Source organism: Oncorhynchus gorbuscha, linkage group LG16, assembly GCF_021184085.1.
Source record: "Oncorhynchus gorbuscha isolate QuinsamMale2020 ecotype Even-year linkage group LG16, OgorEven_v1.0, whole genome shotgun sequence".
NCBI classification, from domain to species: domain Eukaryota; kingdom Metazoa; phylum Chordata; class Actinopteri; order Salmoniformes; family Salmonidae; genus Oncorhynchus; species Oncorhynchus gorbuscha.
The window spans coordinates 48,663,926-48,685,002 of NC_060188.1; the positions used below are offsets into that span (position 1 = coordinate 48,663,926).

The 21,077-nt window shown below is 42.6% G+C and overlaps 1 protein-coding gene across 6 annotated transcripts in view; it reads left to right on the plus strand.

The window, feature by feature from the left end:
• The first annotated feature begins 254 nt into the window (after positions 1 to 254).
• The window catches only part of LOC123998916 (cullin-5-like), a 44,392-nt gene continuing 23,569 nt past the window's right edge, over positions 255 to 21,077 (plus strand). For 2 of the 6 annotated variants that reach the window (XM_046304147.1, XM_046304153.1), the window contains exons 1-14: positions 261 to 319; positions 1,319 to 1,428; positions 1,875 to 1,974; positions 2,254 to 2,430; positions 2,912 to 3,053; positions 3,490 to 3,635; positions 4,317 to 4,397; positions 8,343 to 8,484; positions 9,049 to 9,179; positions 9,330 to 9,437; positions 9,602 to 9,666; positions 9,942 to 10,074; positions 11,985 to 12,116; positions 14,248 to 14,380. In XM_046304147.1, coding sequence (XP_046160103.1) covers positions 278 to 319; positions 1,319 to 1,428; positions 1,875 to 1,974; positions 2,254 to 2,430; positions 2,912 to 3,053; positions 3,490 to 3,635; positions 4,317 to 4,397; positions 8,343 to 8,484; positions 9,049 to 9,179; positions 9,330 to 9,437; positions 9,602 to 9,666; positions 9,942 to 10,074; positions 11,985 to 12,116; positions 14,248 to 14,380 — 1,642 coding nt within the window. In that variant the 5' untranslated portion in view covers positions 261 to 277. Of the gene's footprint in view, positions 320 to 1,318; positions 1,429 to 1,874; positions 1,975 to 2,203; positions 2,431 to 2,911; positions 3,054 to 3,489; positions 3,636 to 4,316; positions 4,398 to 8,342; positions 8,485 to 9,048; positions 9,180 to 9,329; positions 9,438 to 9,601; positions 9,667 to 9,941; positions 10,075 to 11,984; positions 12,117 to 14,247; positions 14,381 to 21,077 lie in introns of all 6 variants that reach the window. The other 4 variants (XM_046304152.1, XM_046304148.1, XM_046304150.1 and 1 more) reach the window with 4 other exon arrangements.

Below are 21,077 nucleotides of genomic sequence, written 5' to 3' on the forward strand. Positions count from 1 at the left end.
TGCACACAATATATTATTACTTATTTTCCAGTGTTTCATAGTTTTTAGTGGGTGACATTATTTTTTGATAAGTATATATTATTAGACTATTTCAACATTCATTTTAATTAAACGTATGGATTTCTATTTAGTCTAGCTAAAAAAAAACGAAAAAACGGAATATGATGATAAACCATCAATCAGGAAACATGCATTTTTTTCTATCCAGATTTTGTTAAACTCCTTTTAGCAACTACAACACCGTAAATATCGCGAGATTGTCCGAGGGAATAAGTTCATGTTCGTAGTCCTGAACATGGCGACGTCTAATTTGCTAAAGGTAGGAGGCTGCTCAATTCAATACGTTTGATTAACGTTACATAAATCATTGTCCGTTGCATAGTTGTTGATATCTTACTCTACGTTGCTAAGCGCACATACCTAAAGATGGCCTTGCAATATAGGTGATATGAAGTTGTTTGCCGTGCTAGCAATGAAAGACTGATGTGTACACCTCTCATTGACGTTCGTTAGCCTGGTGCTAATTAGCTGCACCAGTAGTCCACACGTACCAGTAGTCCACACATAGCTAGATTCGTAACAGTTAGCTAACACTATCATTTAACTTTACATGACTAGCGTTGACTCAGGAACTCATTACTGTATCAGTCTAGCTAGCGAGCTACAGTACTGTAGTTGTTTCTGATAAAACACTGAATCACTGCCTAGATTTGATTTTCGAGACACCAAAGGTAGGCTAAATATACTTGCCAGCAACATCCGATCGTTACCTTGCTACGATAACATTATTTATCAGGACACACTGGCGCAAAATTGATTCTACATATATTTTTGTGGGGCTAGCTTACTGATGTGTGATACATTGTAGGCATATTTGATGAGGACCTATAACTAGTCATGTCTACTACTACATACAACATTCCCTCTCATAAGAGCCTACTGGAGACTGGATGCAGTTACACATCCTGGAAAAACAGATGCTAGTAAATCAGGATTGAAGTACCTTTCAGATAGTGGGTTGATAAGTGATGGCATGGCTTGTCTAACGGCATATGTTGTTTCTAATGTTAAAGTAGGCTAACTTGCCTAAACATAAAAGCAAATATTGGGATGTCAATGATATGTCCCTGATTTCTCACATCCTCCCTTCTCATCTGCTTCTCAAAGCTCATTGGAGCAGAAAATCTGAGGTTCTTGACATATGATATTGCGTTTTGAGAAGGAGGATAAAGTAAATACAATTGCGGTTCACTCTGGTGTTGTCATAACTGCTAGGCAGCCTATAGCCAGAGGTGACACTTCTACCCTTCTCACCCAGAACAAAGGCTCCCTCCAGTTCGAGGACAAGTGGGATTTGATGCGTCCCATCGTTCTGAAGCTGCTCCGTCAGGAGTCAGTCACCAAGCAGCAGTGGTTTGACCTCTTCTCGTGAGTATGGCCACGCAGTCCATGTTCATGTGCACTGTCATACAGAAGTTGTATTCATTAGTGCACACCAAGTTTTGCAACTGCTATTGTAAACAAGTGTTTCTTATTTGACAAGTCCAGGCAGTTCGCTTCTGTTTGGTTCCTAGTGAATATGACCCAAGAGCCTGTTGCAAAACGTTCAAATACAAATGTATGGTGTAGAACAGATTGCCTTACTGACAGATATATTAAGGAATTGTGGTGTCGGCTCTATCCGTTATTTTTCGAACTTCAACATTCGGAATGTTTCGCATCACTTAATAGACTATACCCCAAGAGAAAATGCTGTCATTTTGTTAACTCCAGGCGTTTCCGTTAATGCTTGTCTCAACTGTTAGACTGACAGATGATTTGAACTACATGTCCCTCTCCTCCAATTCCCTCATCTGATCTCTTGGTTTCCATAGAGACGTCCATGCAGTATGCCTATGGGATGACAAGGGACCGGCCAAGATCCACCAGGCCCTGAAGGCAGACATCTTAGACTTCATCAAGCAAGCACAAGTGGTAGGTAGGCCTGCTTGGTCTTGCAACCATTGAATGGACTGTGCTATTTATTCCCTCACTGAGTACCACTAATGCTATCAAGCGAGCTGTGACAGTAGGCTACCGAATAACCATGCAGTCTACTAGCCTACCCCTGATAACCAACATTTTCAAAGCTATATAATCCATAACAATGCCCTCAATTGCTCTCACGTGTTGAGTAACCAAGCAGACTGTCTATTACCCCCAGTTTTTCAACGCCATAAAGTCCATAACAGGGCCCTGCGCTCTCCCCCACAGCGGGTGTTGAGTCACCAGGATGACACGGCACTGCTGAAGGCCTACATCGTGGAGTGGAGGAAGTTTTTCACACAGTGCGACATCCTGCCCAAACCCTTCTGCCAGCTGGAGATCACGCTCATGGGCAAGCAGGGCAGCAACAAGAAGTCTAACGTAGAGGACAGCATCGTACGGAAGGTGAGGAAATGGGATGGGAATGCGAGAGATGATCACGTGCGAACTGGGTATCAACAAGAAGTTAAGGGAAAAAGATTACATTGCAAACAGGGCAGCAGCAGTATTTGGTTGTATTTGCAATGATATAAGAGAATTTCCAGTTGGCATGAGGAAATGTTGCCGCCTATAGAGTCCCTCTTTCCCTGCTCATGTGTAATGTACTGTATCTGTACTGCATCTTCTATTACCTCGTAGCTTTGGGGTGGCATGGGGAGTAGAATGTAGTGAGATTTGGTAATATCCGAAGGATTACCGGTTCAAATCCCGAGATTGACAGGGACAGAATGTCGTAACAGGAGGGATGCTGTTGTCAAATCATGCCATCGCCTGCAGTTGTACCCTTGAGCAAGGCATTAGATTAAGCAAAAAGCCAAATGGATTTTTTTTTTTAGATATATGGACAAAGTAATGTTCTTCTAAACTTCATTTTATATGCCCTCAGCTCATGCTGGACACGTGGAATGAGTCCATCTTCTCCAACATCAAGAACAGGCTGCAGGACAGCGCCATGAAGCTGGTGCACGCCGAGCGCCTGGGGGAGGCCTTCGACTCTCAGCTGGTCATCGGCGTCAGGGAGTCCTACGGTGAGCAAAACATCACTGTCGTCTTTAGCTGTGAGAGAATGGTGTGTAATGAACATGAGCCAGATCTTTGGTGTATGTAAACCATACCAATGGATTGATTCACCAAATCCCTGTGCCAAATTGGATTCACCTTCAATGTGAATTTTGGTGTGAAACCCCCCCAATGACAAATGCAGGCTGTACATGAAAATGTGAGGTACTAACATTTTAGAATTTAGCTATATAGTGTGAATGACAAAAATGTACTCTTAACCCCACTCCACAAAGATGCCTATAATTCTCCTGGGTTGTGTTCATAACTCACCAAACGGCAGAGAACCTACTGAAACCGCAAGGGACTGATTGGACTCATCCTTTAAGAAATGCTAATTTCTAAAACGTTGCATGCTAATGAACTTGGCCCCTGGGCACCTCCATCCCTGTTTTCCCTCTGCAGTGAACCTGTGCTCAAACCCAGACAATAAGTTGCAGATCTACAGGGACAACTTTGAGAAGGCTTACATGGACTCCACTGAGAGATTCTACAGAACACAGGCCCCCTCCTACCTGCAGCAGAACGGAGTACAGAACTACATGAAATACGTGAGTAGTACTAGGATCCTTTAACTTTTCCAAAATTCCCAGATGGTTTTCTGGAAACTCTATATTTAAAGGACTCCTGGACTTCCTGCTTATTCTCTCCCTTTTCCAGGAATTTTCCAACTGGGATTTCTGGAAAACCTGGGAATTTTTGTTAATTTACTCTAATTTTGCCACCCTAAAAAGGCCCCTTGATCATACACCACACGTCAAGTTATAAGCAGAATTCCAAATGGACATGCCAAGTCCAAACCCCTCAGAAGCTCATGTATATTTTAAACATTTGCATAGGTGTAAGCCATATGGCGCAAATCTCATGCTGCCTATCAGATGGCAAGATGAAGCAATGACCACACTGCTTAAACATATCTGATCCTTTCAGGTCTACGTGAGTGGCTAGGGTTTGTTTTGGATATCAGAGATCAGAGGTCGAAAACAATCGGTATGAGACAAGTACTGTTTCTGCAGTTCCCTTGTGGTTTCTCAGTAGGGTTACAAAATAATATTTGGCATCAGGAGGGAATAAACAAGAAATCACAGTTGGAAGATGACTGAATTTCCTGAAGAGCTAAGAATTTGGAGAAAGTGACTGGAATTTTGCAACTCTATTTCTCAGCAACTGTCTGTAATCTAGGCTATCCATCTGAGGGGAACCAACATGTGTGTCTCTGTGTGTTCTAACAGGCAGACGCCAAGTTGAGAGAGGAGGAGAAACGGGCGTTGCGCTATTTGGAGACGAGACGTGAATGTAACTCTGTACAAGCAGTGAGTAAACTAAACTCTAAAAATCCAAATAACTTCACAAATCTTCATTGTAAAAGGTTTAAACAATGTTTCCCATGCTTGTTCAATGAACCATAAACAATTAATAAACATGCACCTGTAAAATGGTCGTTAAGACAGCTTACAGACAGTAGGCAATTAAGGTCACAGTTATGAAAACTTAGGACAACAGAGACCTTTCTACTGACTCTGAAAAACACCAAAAGAAAGATGCCCAGGGTCCCTGCTCATCTGCGTGAACGTGCCTTCAGCATGCTGCAAAGAGCCAGATGTGGCCAGGGCAATAAAGTGAGCTGTCCGTACTGTGAGACGCCTAAGACAGTGCTACAGGACGGACAGCTGATCGTCCTCGCAGTGGCAGACCACGTGTAACAACACCTGCACAGGATCGGTACATCACACCTGCGGAACAGGTACAGGATGGCAACAACAATTGCCCGAGTTACACCAGGAATGCACAATCCCTCCATCAGTGCTCAAACTGTCCACAATTGGCTGAGAGAGGCTGGACTGAGGGCTTGTAGGCCTGTTGTAAGGCAGGTCCTCACCAGACATCACCGGAAACAATGTCGCCTATGGGCACAAACCCACCGTCTCTGGACCAGACAGGACTGGCAAAAAGTGCTCTTCACACGAGTCTTGATTTTTACCTCACCAAGGGTGATGGTCGGATTCACGTTAATCGTCGAAGGAATGGGCGTTACACTGAGACCTATACTCTGGAGCGGGATTGATTTGGAGGCGGAGAGTCCGTCATGGTCTGGGGCGGTGTGTCACAGCATCATCGGGCTGAGCTTGTTGTCATTGCAGGCAATCTCAACGCTGTGTGGTACAGGGAAGACATCCTCCTCCCTCATGTGGTACCCTTCCTGGAGGCTCATCCTGACATGACCTTCCAGCATGACAATGCCACCAACCATACTGCTCGTTCTGTGTGTGATTTCCTGCAAGATGGGAATGTCAGTGTTCTGCCATGGCCAGCAACGAGCCCAGATCTCAAACCCATTGAGCACGTCTGGGACCTGTTGGATTGGGGGGCTAGGGCCACCCACCCCCCAGAAATGTCTGGGAACTTGCAGGTGCCTTGGTGGAAGAGTGGGGTAACATCTCATAGCAAGAACTGGCAAATCTGGTGCAGTCCATGAGGAGGAGATGCACTATAGAACTTAATGCAGGTGGTGGCCACACCAGATACTAACTGTTACTTTTGATTTTGACCCACCCTTTGTTCAGGGACAGGTTATTCCATTTCTGCTAGTCACATGTCTGTGGAGCATGTTCAGTTTTTCTCAGTTGTTGAACCTTGTTATGTTCATACAAATATTTGCGTTAAGTTTGCTTAAAAGAAACAGATGACAGTTCGAGGACGTTTCTTTTTTTGTTGAGTGTAGGTCCTGGGTTGTAGGAAGCTTGACCCCAGCAACGTACTGGGCCGTACACACTACCCTCTGTAGTGCCTAACAGTCAGATGCTGAGGAGTTGCCATACCATGCGGTGATGCAACTGGTCAGGATGCTCGATGGTGCAGCTGTAGAACTTTTTGGGAATCTGGGGACCCATGCCAAATCTTTTCAGTCTGCTGAGGGGGAAAGGTGTTGGTGTGTTCAGACCATGATAGCTCGTTGGTTATGTGGACACCAAGGGACTTGAAGCTCTCGACCCGCTCCATCGATGTTAATGGGGGCCTGTTTGACCCGCCTTTTCCTCTAGTCCATGATCAGCCCCTTTGTCTTGCTCACATTGAGGTAGAGGTTATTGTGCTGGCACCACACTGGTAGGTCTCTGACCTCCCTATAGGCTGTCTCATCGTTCTCACTGATCAGGCCTACCACTGTGTCGTCAGCAAACTTAATGATGGTGTTTGAGTCGTGTTTGGCTACGGAGTCGTGGGTTAACAGGGTGTGCAGGAGGGGACTAATCACGCACCCCTGAGGGGCCCCAGTGTTGAGGATCAGCGTGGCAGATGTGTTGTTGCCTACCCTTTCCACCTGGGGGCGGCCCGTCAGGATGTCCAGGACCAGTTGCGGAGGGAAGGGTTTATTCCCTTAGTGATGAACTTTGTGGGCATTATTGTGTTGTAGTCAGTGAACAGCATTCTCACATACATGTTTATTTTGTCCAGGTTGGAAAGGACAGTGTGGAGTGCGACTGAATCATCTGTTGGGTGGGTATGCGAGTTGGTGTAGGGTTTCCGGGATGATTGTGTTGTGAGTCGTAACCAGCCTTTCAAACCACTTCATGGCTACTAACGTGAGTGTTACGGGGCGGAATCATTTAGGCAGGTTAACTTAGTGTTCTTGGGCACAGGGACTATGGTGGTCTTTTTGAAACATGTAGTTATTACAGACTCTGTCAGTGAGAGGTTGTAAATGTCAGTAAAAGACTCACTTCAGAACCGTGCAAACTGGCTCTAACCAGAAAAGAAAGAGTGGGAGGACAAGGGCAAAAGGACAAGTACATTAGTGTCTAGTTTGAGAAACCGATGCCTCACAAGTCCTCAACTGGCAGCTTCATTAAGTGGTACCCGTAAATCACCAGTCTTAATGTCAATAGTGAAGAGACGACTCTGGGATGCTGGCCTTCAAGGCAGAGTTCCTCTGTCCAGTGTCTGTGTTCTTTTGCCCATCTTAATCTTTTCTTTTTATTTTCTAGTCTGAGATACGGCTTTTTCTTCAACTCTGCCTAAAAGGCCAGCATCTCGGAGTCGCCTCTTCACTGTTGACTTTGAGACGGGTGTTTTGTGGGTATTATTTAATGAAGCTGCCAGTTGAGGACGTGTGAGGTGTCTGTTTCTCAAAGTAGACACTAATGTACTTGTCCTCTTTCTCAGTTGTGCACCGGGGCAGTTTGCGCTGTTCTGTGAAGGTAGTACACAGCGTTGTATGAGATCTTCAGTTTCTTGTCAATTTCTCACATGGAATTGCATTCATTTCTCAGAACAAGAATAGAGTGATGGGTGTTAGAAGAACGTTCTGTTTCTGTCGTTTTGAGCCTGTAATCGAACCCACAAATGCTGATGCTCCAGATACTCAACTAGTCTAAAGGACAGTTTTATTGCTTTAATCAGAACAACAGTTTTCAGCTGTGCTAACATAATTGCAAAAGCGTTTTCTCATGATCAATTAGCTTTTTTAAAATGATAAACTTGGATTAGTTAACACAACGTTCCATTGGGACACAGGAGTGATGGTTGCTGATAATGGGCCGCCGTACGCCTAAATAGATATTCCATAAAATCTGCAGTTTCCAGCTACAATACAACATTAACAAGGTCTACACTGTATTTATGATCAATTTTATATTGTAATGGACCAGAAATGTGCTTTTCTTTCAAAAACAAGGACATTCCTAAGTGATCCCAAACTTTTGAATGATAGTGTATATAACATTTAAAAAATATTTGATTAAACATTGAATTTGCCCTTCTATTAGCCTGTAGAAACACATTGAATTTAAGATACTTCAAAACATGCTTCCTTTGACTGTCTTCTATATCTGAGAGAGAGCTCCGGGGGAAATCACCAGTATATCTTTGATTTGGTAATGTATTTTTCGGCCCGGTACTGGGTTACCGTCAGACGAGCCCCGTGACACTTGTGGCGGTCGTAGAGCGAAATGGAGAACACTGAGTTTGTGAGTGTCGTATTTTTCATATAAATTTGTAGCCTAAACCGTTTGGACACTACAGACGTTTCCGTTCCGTGAAAAAACATTACTTCCCTGCTATTGATATGATTGAGCCTGGTTCCCCTCTAGGTTTTTCTTGACATTCTCCTTCTGCTTGCTCTTTGGGTTCTAGGCCGGGTTACTGTAAAACCACTTTGACAACTGCTGATATTAAACATAAAAAAAGGCCTCAAATCAATTAGATTTTGAAAATATGTGATGAAGAGATGAGCGACCCATGGTTTTTCTATTCCCCCTCAGCTGATGGAGTGTTGCGTGAACGCTCTGGTGACATCCTTCAAGGAGACCATCTTGGCCGAGTGTCCAGGCATGATCAGGCGAAACGAGACAGAGAGTGAGTACGGCCGGAGCGCTCCCGGCACCAAAGGCTCGGCCAGCTCAGGTTTGCAAACCAGGAAATGACCTCACCGTCCTCCACTTCCTGTTTCATTTGTCCTTGTCAACCAACCAAACGCTGCCTTTGCCCATTCTGTGTGTCATTCAACACGTTGTCATCATCGCCCCCCCCCCCCCAAACATCAGTGTCTGACCATAAACTCACCCTGTATTGTGTATGTCCTGATAGTTTTAACCAGGTGTCTACCTACTTATGTGTCACTATTAACCAATGTGTGCCTTTTGGAGCATCTGTTTGTTTGGTGTATAGCAGTAAGATCTAGAACTAGGTCCTTGACTGTAAAGTCTAACTGACAATAATATACCACCACTGTGATGTTTAACTTTAAGGGCTGGTATACTGTACATAGATGAAGCAAAGTCCTGAACTAAAAAGCATGTTGACTGGAGAATCAGTCAATGGAAACCAACCTCTAAATACTAGTTATTCAAATCTGGCCATCAATTGCTGCTGCGTACCCTTTGTTTGATACTATAACTATAATCACTAGAGTCTAGCTGCAGTATCTTACCATGGACAGTGTTTGACTAGCTTTCCTCCACCTTATAGAGCTTCATCTCATGTTCTCTCTGATGGACAAGGTGCCTAGTGGCATCGAGCCCATGCTGAAGGACTTAGAAGAACACATCATGTCTGCTGGGCTGGCCGACATGGTGGCCTCCGCCGAGACCATCACCTCGGTGAGTGCTACACATACATAAGCTGCTTACACACACAGATATGTTACACTAACAGAGATATTAAATACATATTACTTTTGTGACGTATTTACTGAAAGGTGACGGGAACAATCCACCAGTCTTTGTATTTTTCTCTGTGTGCCCGCGCAGGACTCTGAGAAGTACGTGGAGCAACTCCTCACCCTGTTCAACCGCTTCAGTAAGCTGGTTAAAGATGCCTTTCAGGACGACCCTCGCTTCCTCACAGCCCGAGACAAGGTCAGCACAATGTTTTTCCAGCATTGATTCCACATGTCCAATGAATGGAAGCGCAACGTTCCGTCAACATTTGTCCAACATTGACACAACGTTGTCAATGAATTTATGTGCTGTATTTGCAGTTGTCACTGTATATGTAACACTTTTTTTCTCCCTCTTCTTAGGCTTACAAAGGAGTTGTGAATGACGCTACTATTTTTAAATTGGAACTTCCGCTGAAGCAGAAAGGGTAAGAGTTCTACTGTAATGCTTTAATTGCTTCACTGAATTCAAAATTGATACCGGCATACTGTTGAAGGCTGCTACAGTATTTATTGATGTTGCACTTGATAAAACTGTGGGAGCATTCAACAGGGTGGGGGTATAGATATTTTGTGTTTTTCTTGAATACTTAAAACAAAAGTTTTTTTAAGTTCCACTTCTGAACAATTCATTGCTTAATTTGTGAATGACTAAACGTGTGAGTTTACGAGTTCTACTTTCTCTGTACTGTCTGTCTGTCAGGGTGGGGCTGAAGACTCAGCCAGAGTCCAAGTGTCCAGAGTTGCTGGCCAACTACTGTGATATGCTGCTGAGGAAAACCCCGCTGAGCAAGAAACTTGCATCTGAGGAGATTGAGGCCAAGCTCAAGGAAGTGGTACGTGTGTGTGCGCGCGTAATGATTTGATGACCCCAGCAAGCTTTCCTTAAGGCTTCGGCCACACGTGCCTACTCGGATGAAATCGTATGTGACGTACATCATTGTTTATTGTCCCTCAGAAGTATATCTCAAGTCAAAATTTTCCGTGTGTTTTTTGTTGTCAGACCACCATCTCTTGTCATTCATCCAGCAGCAGATGACTCCCGTTAAAAAAAGCATTGACCCAATCGGTGTGCAAGCAGCCTTGGGCTGATGTTTGTACAAACCACTGTTCCTAGGCCGCCATTGAAAATAAGAATTTGTTCTTAACTGACTTGCCTAGTAAAATAAAGGTAAAAATAAAGTCTTCAGACCCTTTGCTATGAGACATTTGAGCTCCGGTGAAACCCTGTTTCCGTTGAGCATCCTTGATGTTTGTACAACTTGATTGGTGTCCATCTGTGGCAAATTTTTAATGAATTTATACCTGTCTATGTAAGGTCCCTCAGTTGACAGTGCATGTCAGAGCCAAAAACAAGCCATGAGGTCGAATGAATTGTCCGTAGAACGGTGAGACAGGATTGTACCAAGGCACGGATCTGTGTAACGATACCAAAAAATGTGTGCAGCATTGAAGGTCTCCAAGAACAGTGGCCTCCATCATTCTTAAATGGAAGAAGTTTGAAACCACCCACTAGAGCAATTGGGGGAGAAGGGCCTTGGTCAGGGAGGTGACCAAGAAACCGATGGTCACTCGGACAGAGCTCCTCCATGGAGATCGGAGAACCTTCCAGAAGGATAACCATCTCTGCAGCACTCCACCAATCAGGCCTTTATGGTAGTGTGGCCAGACTGAAGCCACTCTTCAGTAAAAGGCACATAACCGCACGCTTGGACTTTGCCTAAAGGCACCTATAGACTCTGACCATGAGAAACAAGATTCTCTGGTCTGATGATGTGTAAATGTGGTATTTGTGGTTTTTCTTTTTAAATGATTTAGTGACCATTTCTAAAACGTTTTGCTGTGTCATTTATGGGGTATTGTGAGTAGATTGAGGTGGAAATAATGAATAAGGCTGTAACGTAACAATGTGGAAAAGGTGAAGGGGTCTGAATACGTTCCTAATTAACTCTAAATGCTGCACGCTTTGTCCCTATCAGACAATTGTGTGGCACTCGCAAAAGCTTCACAATGCATTTCTTTGTAGGCTATAGCCTGGAAATAATTTAAATAATGTAGTTGTAATTGTTCCTTCTTAGGCTCCCTGTCTGGCTCCTGACCTATTTAGTGTTTATGATGTTTAATACGACATATTTGAAACTGTTCGCTTCTTACATCGATGTTTATTCAAATACTTTTCATTCAAATCCATGTTTCATTTCAATACATTTCAAAACATTTGGTAGGTCCAGGTAGTCACAAAAATAGATGGGTGTTTGTTTTTTGTGATTTTAATGGAAGTTCGTCTTTAAGTTTAGTGTGGTCATTGCTTTATACTCTGTTTTTCTCACGTTGTTTTAACAGGTACTGCGGGATGCTGTATTATACCTCTATTCTTTTCAGATCTGCAAACACTTATTTCTTCTTTGGACGGGACAATATTAGCTGGGCCATGTTCATTAGATACCAAATAGAGGAAAACAGACAAACCGGGAGAGACTACCTGAACTTGTCCAATAAACTCTTGTTTTAGTTTTTCATTGCAAAACATTTTGTGCTACTGTATGCACTAATTATTGTGGTCCTTTGTAGCTCAGTTGGTAGAGCATGGCGCTTGTAACGCCAGGGTAGTGGGTTCAATTCCCGGGACCCTCCATATGTGAAATGTGTGCATGCATGACTGAGTCGCTTTGGATAAAAGCGTCTGCTTAATGTCATATTATAATATGACCCTGATTGCACGGTGGTGTTCTGTGCTCTCCTGCAGCTGCTGGTGTTGAAGTACGTGCAGAACAAAGACGTGTTCATGCGCTACCACAAAGCCCATCTGACCCGACGCCTTATCCTGGACATCTCCGCTGACAGCGAAATCGAGGAGAACATGGTGGAGTGGCTCCGGGTACGACCTGTGGGTGTAGGGCTGTTACGGTGTAGGGCTGTTACGGTGACCATATTACCAGCGGTCACCAGTCATGGCTGTAGTCAAATTCCATGTGACCGTTTAGTCATTGTCACTGCTCTGATGGTCATTATTAGCCTACCTCACTTGCTAATTGCTAATGGCCTGGTACTTGGCACACTATTGTCCCTCTAATCACTGATATCAATGCAAATGTATTCAAATCAAATACTTAATGAGAGCTCATGTTGTGCAACATTTCTATAGGCTGTGCAATTGCGTGAGAACAGAATTGATGGCCTCTTAAAGAGTGTTCCATCAGCTTTCTATAGGCTAGGCCTAGTATCTATTTCTAAACATTCCTAATATTAAGCACATTGCTTCACTTTACAACAGGAGTACAGCATACCTGGCTGGCATGAAAATGATCCATGGGAAAAGTGGCCTCCATTCGCTATTTTAAGTGCAGAAATGACATGTTTTTTTTTTCTCCAATGTCCCTGTTCCGATAAGTCAAACTAATTTCACACATTTAGTATATATATATATATATGGTTTGTATCAACTAAAGTGACCAAATAACTGCAAACGTAGCCTATATGCCTAGGACCCCTGGAACATGGTTAGAGTGCCCAGAGCCTAGTGAAACGTCTTCTTATAAACCCAGTCATTGCGCAATTCTGTGTGAAAAGAGACTTTGACTGACCACTATTTAAAATAGGATACCAGCTTTCTCATGCTGTTATATTTATTGCTCAATTCTGAAAATGAAATGAATGAATCTTCTTTACAACTGGTGTAGCCTAACTGGTATACATAGGTGGCGTGTAAGTTTCAAGTTTGGGGAAGATAATTTTCACCATAAATGAACCTTTACAATAAAGCATCACATGCATAATCTTTGCCGATTTTATGTAAGATGGCCTACTATTCATAAGGTGATGAGTAGATTGGATAGTTATAATATAACTCCACTGTTCTCAAACTGTTCAATGCCTGGCTGAGCGTGCATTACATAGAGTTAGGCCTAGGCTTTCAGACACTTGTATTTCTTTGCATAGGAATAAAATGGGCCCTTTTTCTAAATGCATTTCATGTAGTTTTACTACACTTTAGCAGATTTTTTTTTTTTAAGGGTAGGCTACTCTACTGACTAACAAAAAGCTCAAAAACAACTTTGTCCATATAATAGGCCTACGAGAAGGGGAGACACAAATAGAATATGACCTCCATCCAAACTGGAGGTGGAAGTGATTGTCCAAAAACAAACTTAAGTAGCACTGACCGAACAAAGATGGATAAACCATTTGTTTTCCAAACTGTTTTCCCACAATTTGTATTTTTGAAATATTGCGATATGCCTGGCTTGGCCTCTACTTTTCGGACAGTCGCAACTCGACAATAGTCTGCTCAAATTGCCTTTCCTCCTGACCTACAGCCAAAACAATGAATAAAAAATAAGCTAAATATTCTCTGTGACCAAATCACGCTTTAGTAGTGACTTTAAAAAATATATATTTTATTTATTCCGTGTGTATACAAGCGAAGGCTAATTAGGCAATATAATTAGGGAAAGCTTCCCCTAGCCTTATGGTCGCGCCGCCTATGCTTGCGTAATAAAAACGTTACTGCGTTCGCTATTTGAGTGCAGGCTACGGATTACATCTTTTTTGTGGGCCACTAATCAACTAATTCCACACATTTGTGCACCCTGCACAGGAAACTGAGTAGAGTTCATGCCTTTCAACTTTTTTCAAATCATCATGCTCTTTAACACATTCTAAAGTTTTGAAGTTACATAAATAACTCTAAATCAAGCATATAGGAGGACCGTTGTCTTTGTCAACCGCTCAACACTGAATAGCTGCACGTGCACACTCCCTTGCAAATTTTGGGGAGAAAATGTCTTATTTTATTCAGCTATGTTCAATTGTATTCTTCATACTATAATGCCACGGAATTCTAAGCCAATATTCTAAGCCAATACCTAGATGGGTACTTGCATGTGTGCCGGAGTCTTATGGGAAGGGAGATACTGTGTGTGTGCACATGCTACCTATTTGTGCATTTGTTCCACCTCACGTACTTAAAATTATAGCATGTCGCCAATGTCCCCTACCCTTGATTGCAGGAGGTAGGCATGCCTGCTGACTACGTGAATAAGCTGGCTCGAATGTTCCAGGACATCAAGGTGTCCGAGGACCTCAACCAGAACTTCAAAGAGTGTCACAAACACAACAAGCTGGCCCTATCAGGTAAACCAGGTAGCTGTATGTAACTAATATAAGATCTATAATTATTATGCCATATAAGCAAATGCTTTTTATCCAAACGGACTGTGAGTGCATACATCAGGGTTCCCCAATTGGCACCCCGTGTACCGATTTTGGCCCGCAGGTGGTTTTATTGGCCGCCCCAAGTTTACTGAGAAAAAATGTAAGCAAGGTTTAAAATGATTGTTTGGGTCAAGTATTATATCTGTTTGGGGTTCTTGCGGTCAAATGATTTGTAATTATGTTCTGGCCCCCGACCATGTGCTCAAGAAAAAAATCGTCCCGCGGCTGAATTTAGTTGATGATCCCTGGCATACGTCTTCGTATTGCAGACCTGCCAACCTGCACACGTGTTGCGTACCATGCACGCAATTTGAGGTCAAAGTAAGCTGGTACGAAAAATACTCAAATAGGTTTCTATTTGGCACATAGTGTTTGACTCAACCGTCTGAATTTGGAGCTGAACCAATCAGACGACTTAGGAGAGGAGACAATCCTTAGCTCTCCACTCCGGCCCTCGTACTATTTTCCTCCCTCCAGCTGCATGGCAGGAGCTTATTCATTACGGGAACTGTTTACCGTAATGAACGGAAGCAAACCGAGTAAAAGAAGGGTTTCTCTTGGTCAAATTCGGGTAGGTTCCTCCCCATTCCGTTTGCTACCATTTTTAGAAGATTTTTGCAACCGAATCAGCGTAATTATTTCACCCCACCACTCCCCTTTGTCCGCTGATACCACTGATGTTAGGGGGAAAAAGGTAGGGAAAATGAATTGAATTGTTTGCCAAATACATTTTCTAAAATTGTACAGTGCCTCCAGAAAGTATTCACACCCCTTTTCCACATTTTGTTGTTGCAGCCTGTATTTAAAATAGATTCAATTTAGTTTTTTTTTTACACCCACTACCCTTATGTCAAAATGGAATTATGTTTTTAGAAACTTTTACAAATGTAATGAAAACGTGGGAATGTCATGTCAGTAAGTATTCAACCTCTGTTATGGCAAGCCCACATATTCAACCACAAAGACCAGGGAGATTTTCCAATACCTCGCAAAGAAGGGCACCATTTGGTAGATGGGTAAAAAAATGAGACATTAAAAAATGAGACATTGAATATTCCTTTGAGCATGGCAAAGTTATTAATTACACTTTGGATGGTGTATCAATACATCCAGTCACTAGAATGATACAGGCGTCCTTCCTAACTCCGTTGCCAGAGAGGAAGGAAACTGCTCAGGGATTTCACAATAAGGCCAATGGAGTTCAAACCATTAAACCAAATTTAAACCAGTTAGTGTTAAATGGCTGTGATGGGAAAAAAACTGACACTGGATCGACATTGTAGTTACTCCACAATACTAACCTAATTGATAGAGCAAAAAGAAAGCTTGTACAGAATAAAATATTCCAAAACATGTATCCTGCTTGCAAGAAGGATTAAAGTAATACTGCAAAAAATGGGAATACAAACTGCTGTGTTTGGGGCAAATACAACACATTACGGAGTACCACTCCATATTTTCAAGCATAGTGGTGGCTGCATCATGTTATGGATATGATTGTAATTGTTAAGGATGGGACTTTTTCAGGGTCAGCACTAAACGGAATGGAGCTAAGTACAGGCAAAATCCTAGAGGAAATCCTGGTTCAGTTCTTGTTCCACGTGACACTGGGAGATTAATTCACGTTTCAGCAGGGCAATCAAAAAGACGGTGAATGTTCCTGAGTGGCCGAGTTAGTTTTGACTTAAATCTATGGCTACATCAATTTGATTGAGCTTGAAGAATTCTGAAAATAACCAATGGGCAAATGTTGCAAAATCCAGATGTGGAAAGCTCTTAGAAAGCTTTTGCCCAGAAAGACTCACAGCTGTATTCGCTGCCTAGGGTTATTTCTAACAGGGTCTTCAAAGTGGCACTGCATCGCAGTGCTTGAGTCATCACTACAGCCCCGGGTTCGATCCCAGGCTGTTTTCACTGGGAGACCCACGAAGCGGCGCACAATTGGTCCAGCGTCATCAGTGGGTTTGGCCGGCCGGGATTTCCTTGTCCCATCGCGCTCCAGCAACTTTGTGGCTGGGCGCCTGCAAGTTGACTTTGAAGGGCAGTTGGAAGGTGTTTCCTCCGACACATTGGTGTGGCTGGCTTTGGATTAGCAAGCAGTGTGTCAAGAAGCAGTGCAGCTTGGCAGGGTCGTGTTTTGGCTCTCAACTTTTGCATGTTACTAACGTGTTGATTACTTATTTAATCAAGATACAGTATAGTGTTACATTCGTATTACTTTAAAAACATTTTTTATATATTTTTTACAAATATTAGACAACTTTGACATTTAGTATTTTGTGTAGGTGGTTGACAGAATGAAATCTATTTGAATTCCACTTTAACACAACAAAGTATTTTGATGTTTGTGCCTTTTTAGCTAAGGTGTCATTACGACTAAGGTAGTTAGCTACAACATTTTAGTAAACTAAGTGACAACGCTTTCCCCGTACATGCTTTCATTGCCGCAACAGTAGTAGGTGCAAGCACATAGACGAGCAAGGGAACGTGTGGTGTTGCGGTAGTTCAGTTTGTCACTGTGTGGATGGAAGCAGAGTTGCTCTGCTAATACCTTCCTTCACAGAAAGTTGTGTTACACGGTTAAAGATTAGTAGGCCTATGTTAATTTAATCAATTGATCTGTTCTCTTGATATAGAGTGCATTCGGAAAGTATTCAGACCCCTTTTTCCACAAGTATTCAGTACTTTGCTCGAATCACCTTTGGCAGCAATTACAGCCTAGAATCTTGGGTATGACCCTACAAGCTTGGCACACCTGTATTTGGGGACTTTTCCCCGTTCTTCTCTGCAGATCCTCTCAAGCTCTGTCAGATTGGATGGGGAGCGTCGCTGCACAGCTATTTACAGGTCTCTCCAGAGATGTTCAATCGGGTTCAAGTCCGGGCTCTGGAAGTGCCACTCGAAGACATTCAAAGACTTGTCCTGAAGCTACTCCTGTTTTGTGTTGGCTGTGTGCTTAGGGTCGTTGTCCTGTAGGAAAGTGAACCGTCGCTCCAGAGCACTCAGGACTTCATCAAGTATTACTTTGGGCTTTGCTCTGTTCATCTTTCCCTCGATCCTGACTAGTCTCCCAGTCCCTACCACTGTAAAACATCCCCACAGCATTATGCTGCCACCACCATGCTTCACCGTAGGGATGGTTGCAGGTTACCTGCCAAGCGTCACGTCTGCATTCAAGCCAAAGAGTTCCGTCTTGGTTTCATCAGACCAGAGGATCTTGTTTCTCTTGGTCTGAGTCTGTAAGTGCCTTTTGGCAAACTCCAAGTGGGCTGTTGTGCTTTTTACTGAAGAATGCCTTCCATCTGGCCAATCGACCATAAAGGCCTGATTTGGTGGAGTGCTGCATCGATGGTCGTCCTTATGGTATGTTCTCCCATCTCCACAGAAGAGCTCTGTCAGTGACCATCAGGTTCTTGGTCACCTCCCTGATCAAGGCCCATCTCCCCCAATTGCTCAGTTTGTCTGGACGGCCAGCTCTTGAAAGATTCTTGGTGGTTCCAAACTTCTAACATTTAAGAATGATGGAGGCCGCTGTTCTTGGGGACCTTCAATGCTGCACACTTTTTTTTGTTGGTACCATTCCCCAGATCTGTGCCTCGACATAATCCTGTCTTGGAGCTCTATGGCCAATTCCTTTGACATCATGGCTTGGCTTTTGTCTGACATTCACTGTCAACTGTGGGAATTTTTTATAGACAAGTGTGTGCTTTTTCCAAATAATTTCCAATCAATTGAATTTACCACATGTGGACTCCAATCAAGTGGGAGAAACATCTCAAGGATCAATGGGAACAGGATGCACCTGAGCTCAATTGAGTCATAACAAAGGGTCTGAATACTTATGTAGAAGTATTTCAGATTCTTGTTTTTTTTAATACATTTGCAAAATATTCTGTAAACCTGTTTTCCCTTTTTCATTATGGTGTATTGTGTGTAGATTAAGGAAACACTTTAATCATTTTTGGAATAGGGATATTTGGAATAGGGATGTGACATAACATAATGTGGGGTCTGAATACTTTCTGAAAGCACTGTAGCTGAATGTCAACAGTAGTCTGCTAATGATGTGACAGTCAGTTCACCATTGACGAGGCATATTGAATGTTGTGTGAATTCTTACACAGGGACACTGAAAGTCAATATTAAATAAATCATAGTTTGTCAGCATGTTGGAGAGGTTCCAACTCAATACACCGTAGTACACATGTCAATCAAGAGCTCTGCCTGGACAGTGCAGTTGTCTTGTATACGGCAATACACAGACAACTAGTTATTTGCGTAATTCATTAATCATGACTGTTTTCTTCATCCATGTGACAGACCAATACTGTTTCATAACATGTGACAGACCAATATCTCACGAGGCTTCTTCTCTCTAAGCTGAGACCTTGAAACTGAGATCTTTCGTTTGTTCTCAAAACAAGGTCTGTGCGTACTGCCAAATTGCAGCTACTGATAGTGAGGATTTGTACAGTCAGCCACTTGCATGAAAACATATTTTTTTATAGAACAGCACATGAATAGAACACAGAAATTTGTTATAAGAAAGGCGCAAACAAACTGTTCCATTACATTCCATCCTCTTCTCGTGTGTGATAACCATTACATTAATGTAAGCATTTAGATTTGAGCTTCTATATCAAAATATTTTACACTCTAAAGTAAGGGAAATTAGAACAGAAAAAAATACATTTCAAACCCTTCATTCTGGGTTGTACAATCCAGTTAGTATGGTAATACTAGAATCATAGGAAAGGTTCCATTAATAAAGTAGGAGTCAGTATCAAATGTGCATGCATGCATGCACAGCGGATCTGTAGATTGAGAGATTTATTTATTCACCTCAATGTTAACCATTGTTTCAGTTTTTCTTACCACAATCTGGTTGCATTTACCTTTTTGTTTATCATAATTCTGCTAAGATCTTCAAAAGGTTGGTGCTTGCTCACCAGCGCAGTGTTCCACATAATGTAAACAGATTAAAGGTTTAGATGACCTTACCCTCAACTTGTTAAAATAGAACCTTCAATCATTACTCATTGTCCCTATCTACAGTGGGAAATGGGGGCTCATCCAGAGTTGCCATCTGTTTCACCATCCTCTGGAGGAACAGAAAACATCATCGCTGTTGAAATCTCATCAGCCAGAGGCACAGATCCCCTTACAGCAAGTTAATACAATTTCACAGGGAAGCGAGAACACTTGTTATAACAGTTTCACACCAACCTTGATAAGAATGAGATTGGGGCGAGGTTAGCCCAAGCTACAATCCTGTCTCTTATTTTTTAGGGCACAGCTCTGTCTCTAGGGGCCTTGCCTTTTCTAAATCCATAATTATGGATATATTATGAGAAACACATTTATAACGACAGTGCTTCATGTAGGTTCGATCACTTTTTCATTTAAGATCCTCACTTGTGGTAATGACTGATTAGACTAAGAATGCATTGAGATAAATTACTATACATTTTGCAGTGTGCAGACCTCCACAATCAACCTGATACCCCAAATAAACAATTTTGGACAAGCCTAAATCAATTACGGGCACGGCTGAACACCCCTCTTCACGGATCTCATTCTTCCTTTCCTGGCATTGCATGTTTTTCAATATAGAGTTTCAGTTTGTCGTTTTTAATGGCACATGTTCAAAGTGGATGCCCCTTGATAATGTCTCTCGCCTGATAAACGCCACTGTCTTTTACAGTCATGATCTTTGTCCATTTTCCTACTAGTACACCAGCAGCATAAGTGTAGTTTGGACTGGATCGCTCTCCATGCTTACTCCACATGGACCCATGTCGCACTCCTGAGAGAAAAAGCATGAGAGAAGGCAGTTGATAGCTTACGGCTGCTGTGTACAGGTTGCTGGCTCGGACTCAGGTCTCACGGTAGAAGTGAAGGACCATACTGAATGCCATTTTTAGCCGGTTAAAGGGGATGTTGAGGTTCAAACTGTTCTCAGCCTAATTATCTTCCATGCATCTAGATCCCACCTTTGGTCACCTTCACCATAACCTTGAGAGAGGACAAACCAGAACAGCCGTTTATTTTAGAATGACAACACACAGTTGAACCCCCCCCCCCCCCCCCCCCCCCCCCCCCAACATTTTTTGTTGTCTTATACTTCCCTATCATCTTGGTGATCTCACTGCGGCGTTACAGGTCAGGGAGTCAGAGGGCTAAGCCTTATGGAGAAATCTCGATCATCCAGCAGACAATCTGGTGAGATTTGTTATTGAAGCAGGACAAAAATTAAGAAAGGAAAATCAACAGCAATACACATCCCTCGACGTGGGGAAAACTTCAATGCATTTGAAGTAAATGTCATCCATTACCAACTTCTCTTTTTCTCTTTTACAGGCAAGCATGTGAAGAAAAATCAATTTGCATATTTACCGAAGGGCCCCAGGGGACTGGTAATTCGCCACTTTTGGACACTTGACTCGCATGCATCCAAAAAGAACTGCTGCCTGTTAAATTAAAGTACCAAATCAGATTATTTTTGATTTATCTCTTGATGAATCCCATAAGATAATTGTAAAATAGACTAGTCAGCTCTCTGTCCTTCTCGTGGTTCGACTCACATAGGACTATTGATGAACTTCTACTAAATGATTTGTTTTTA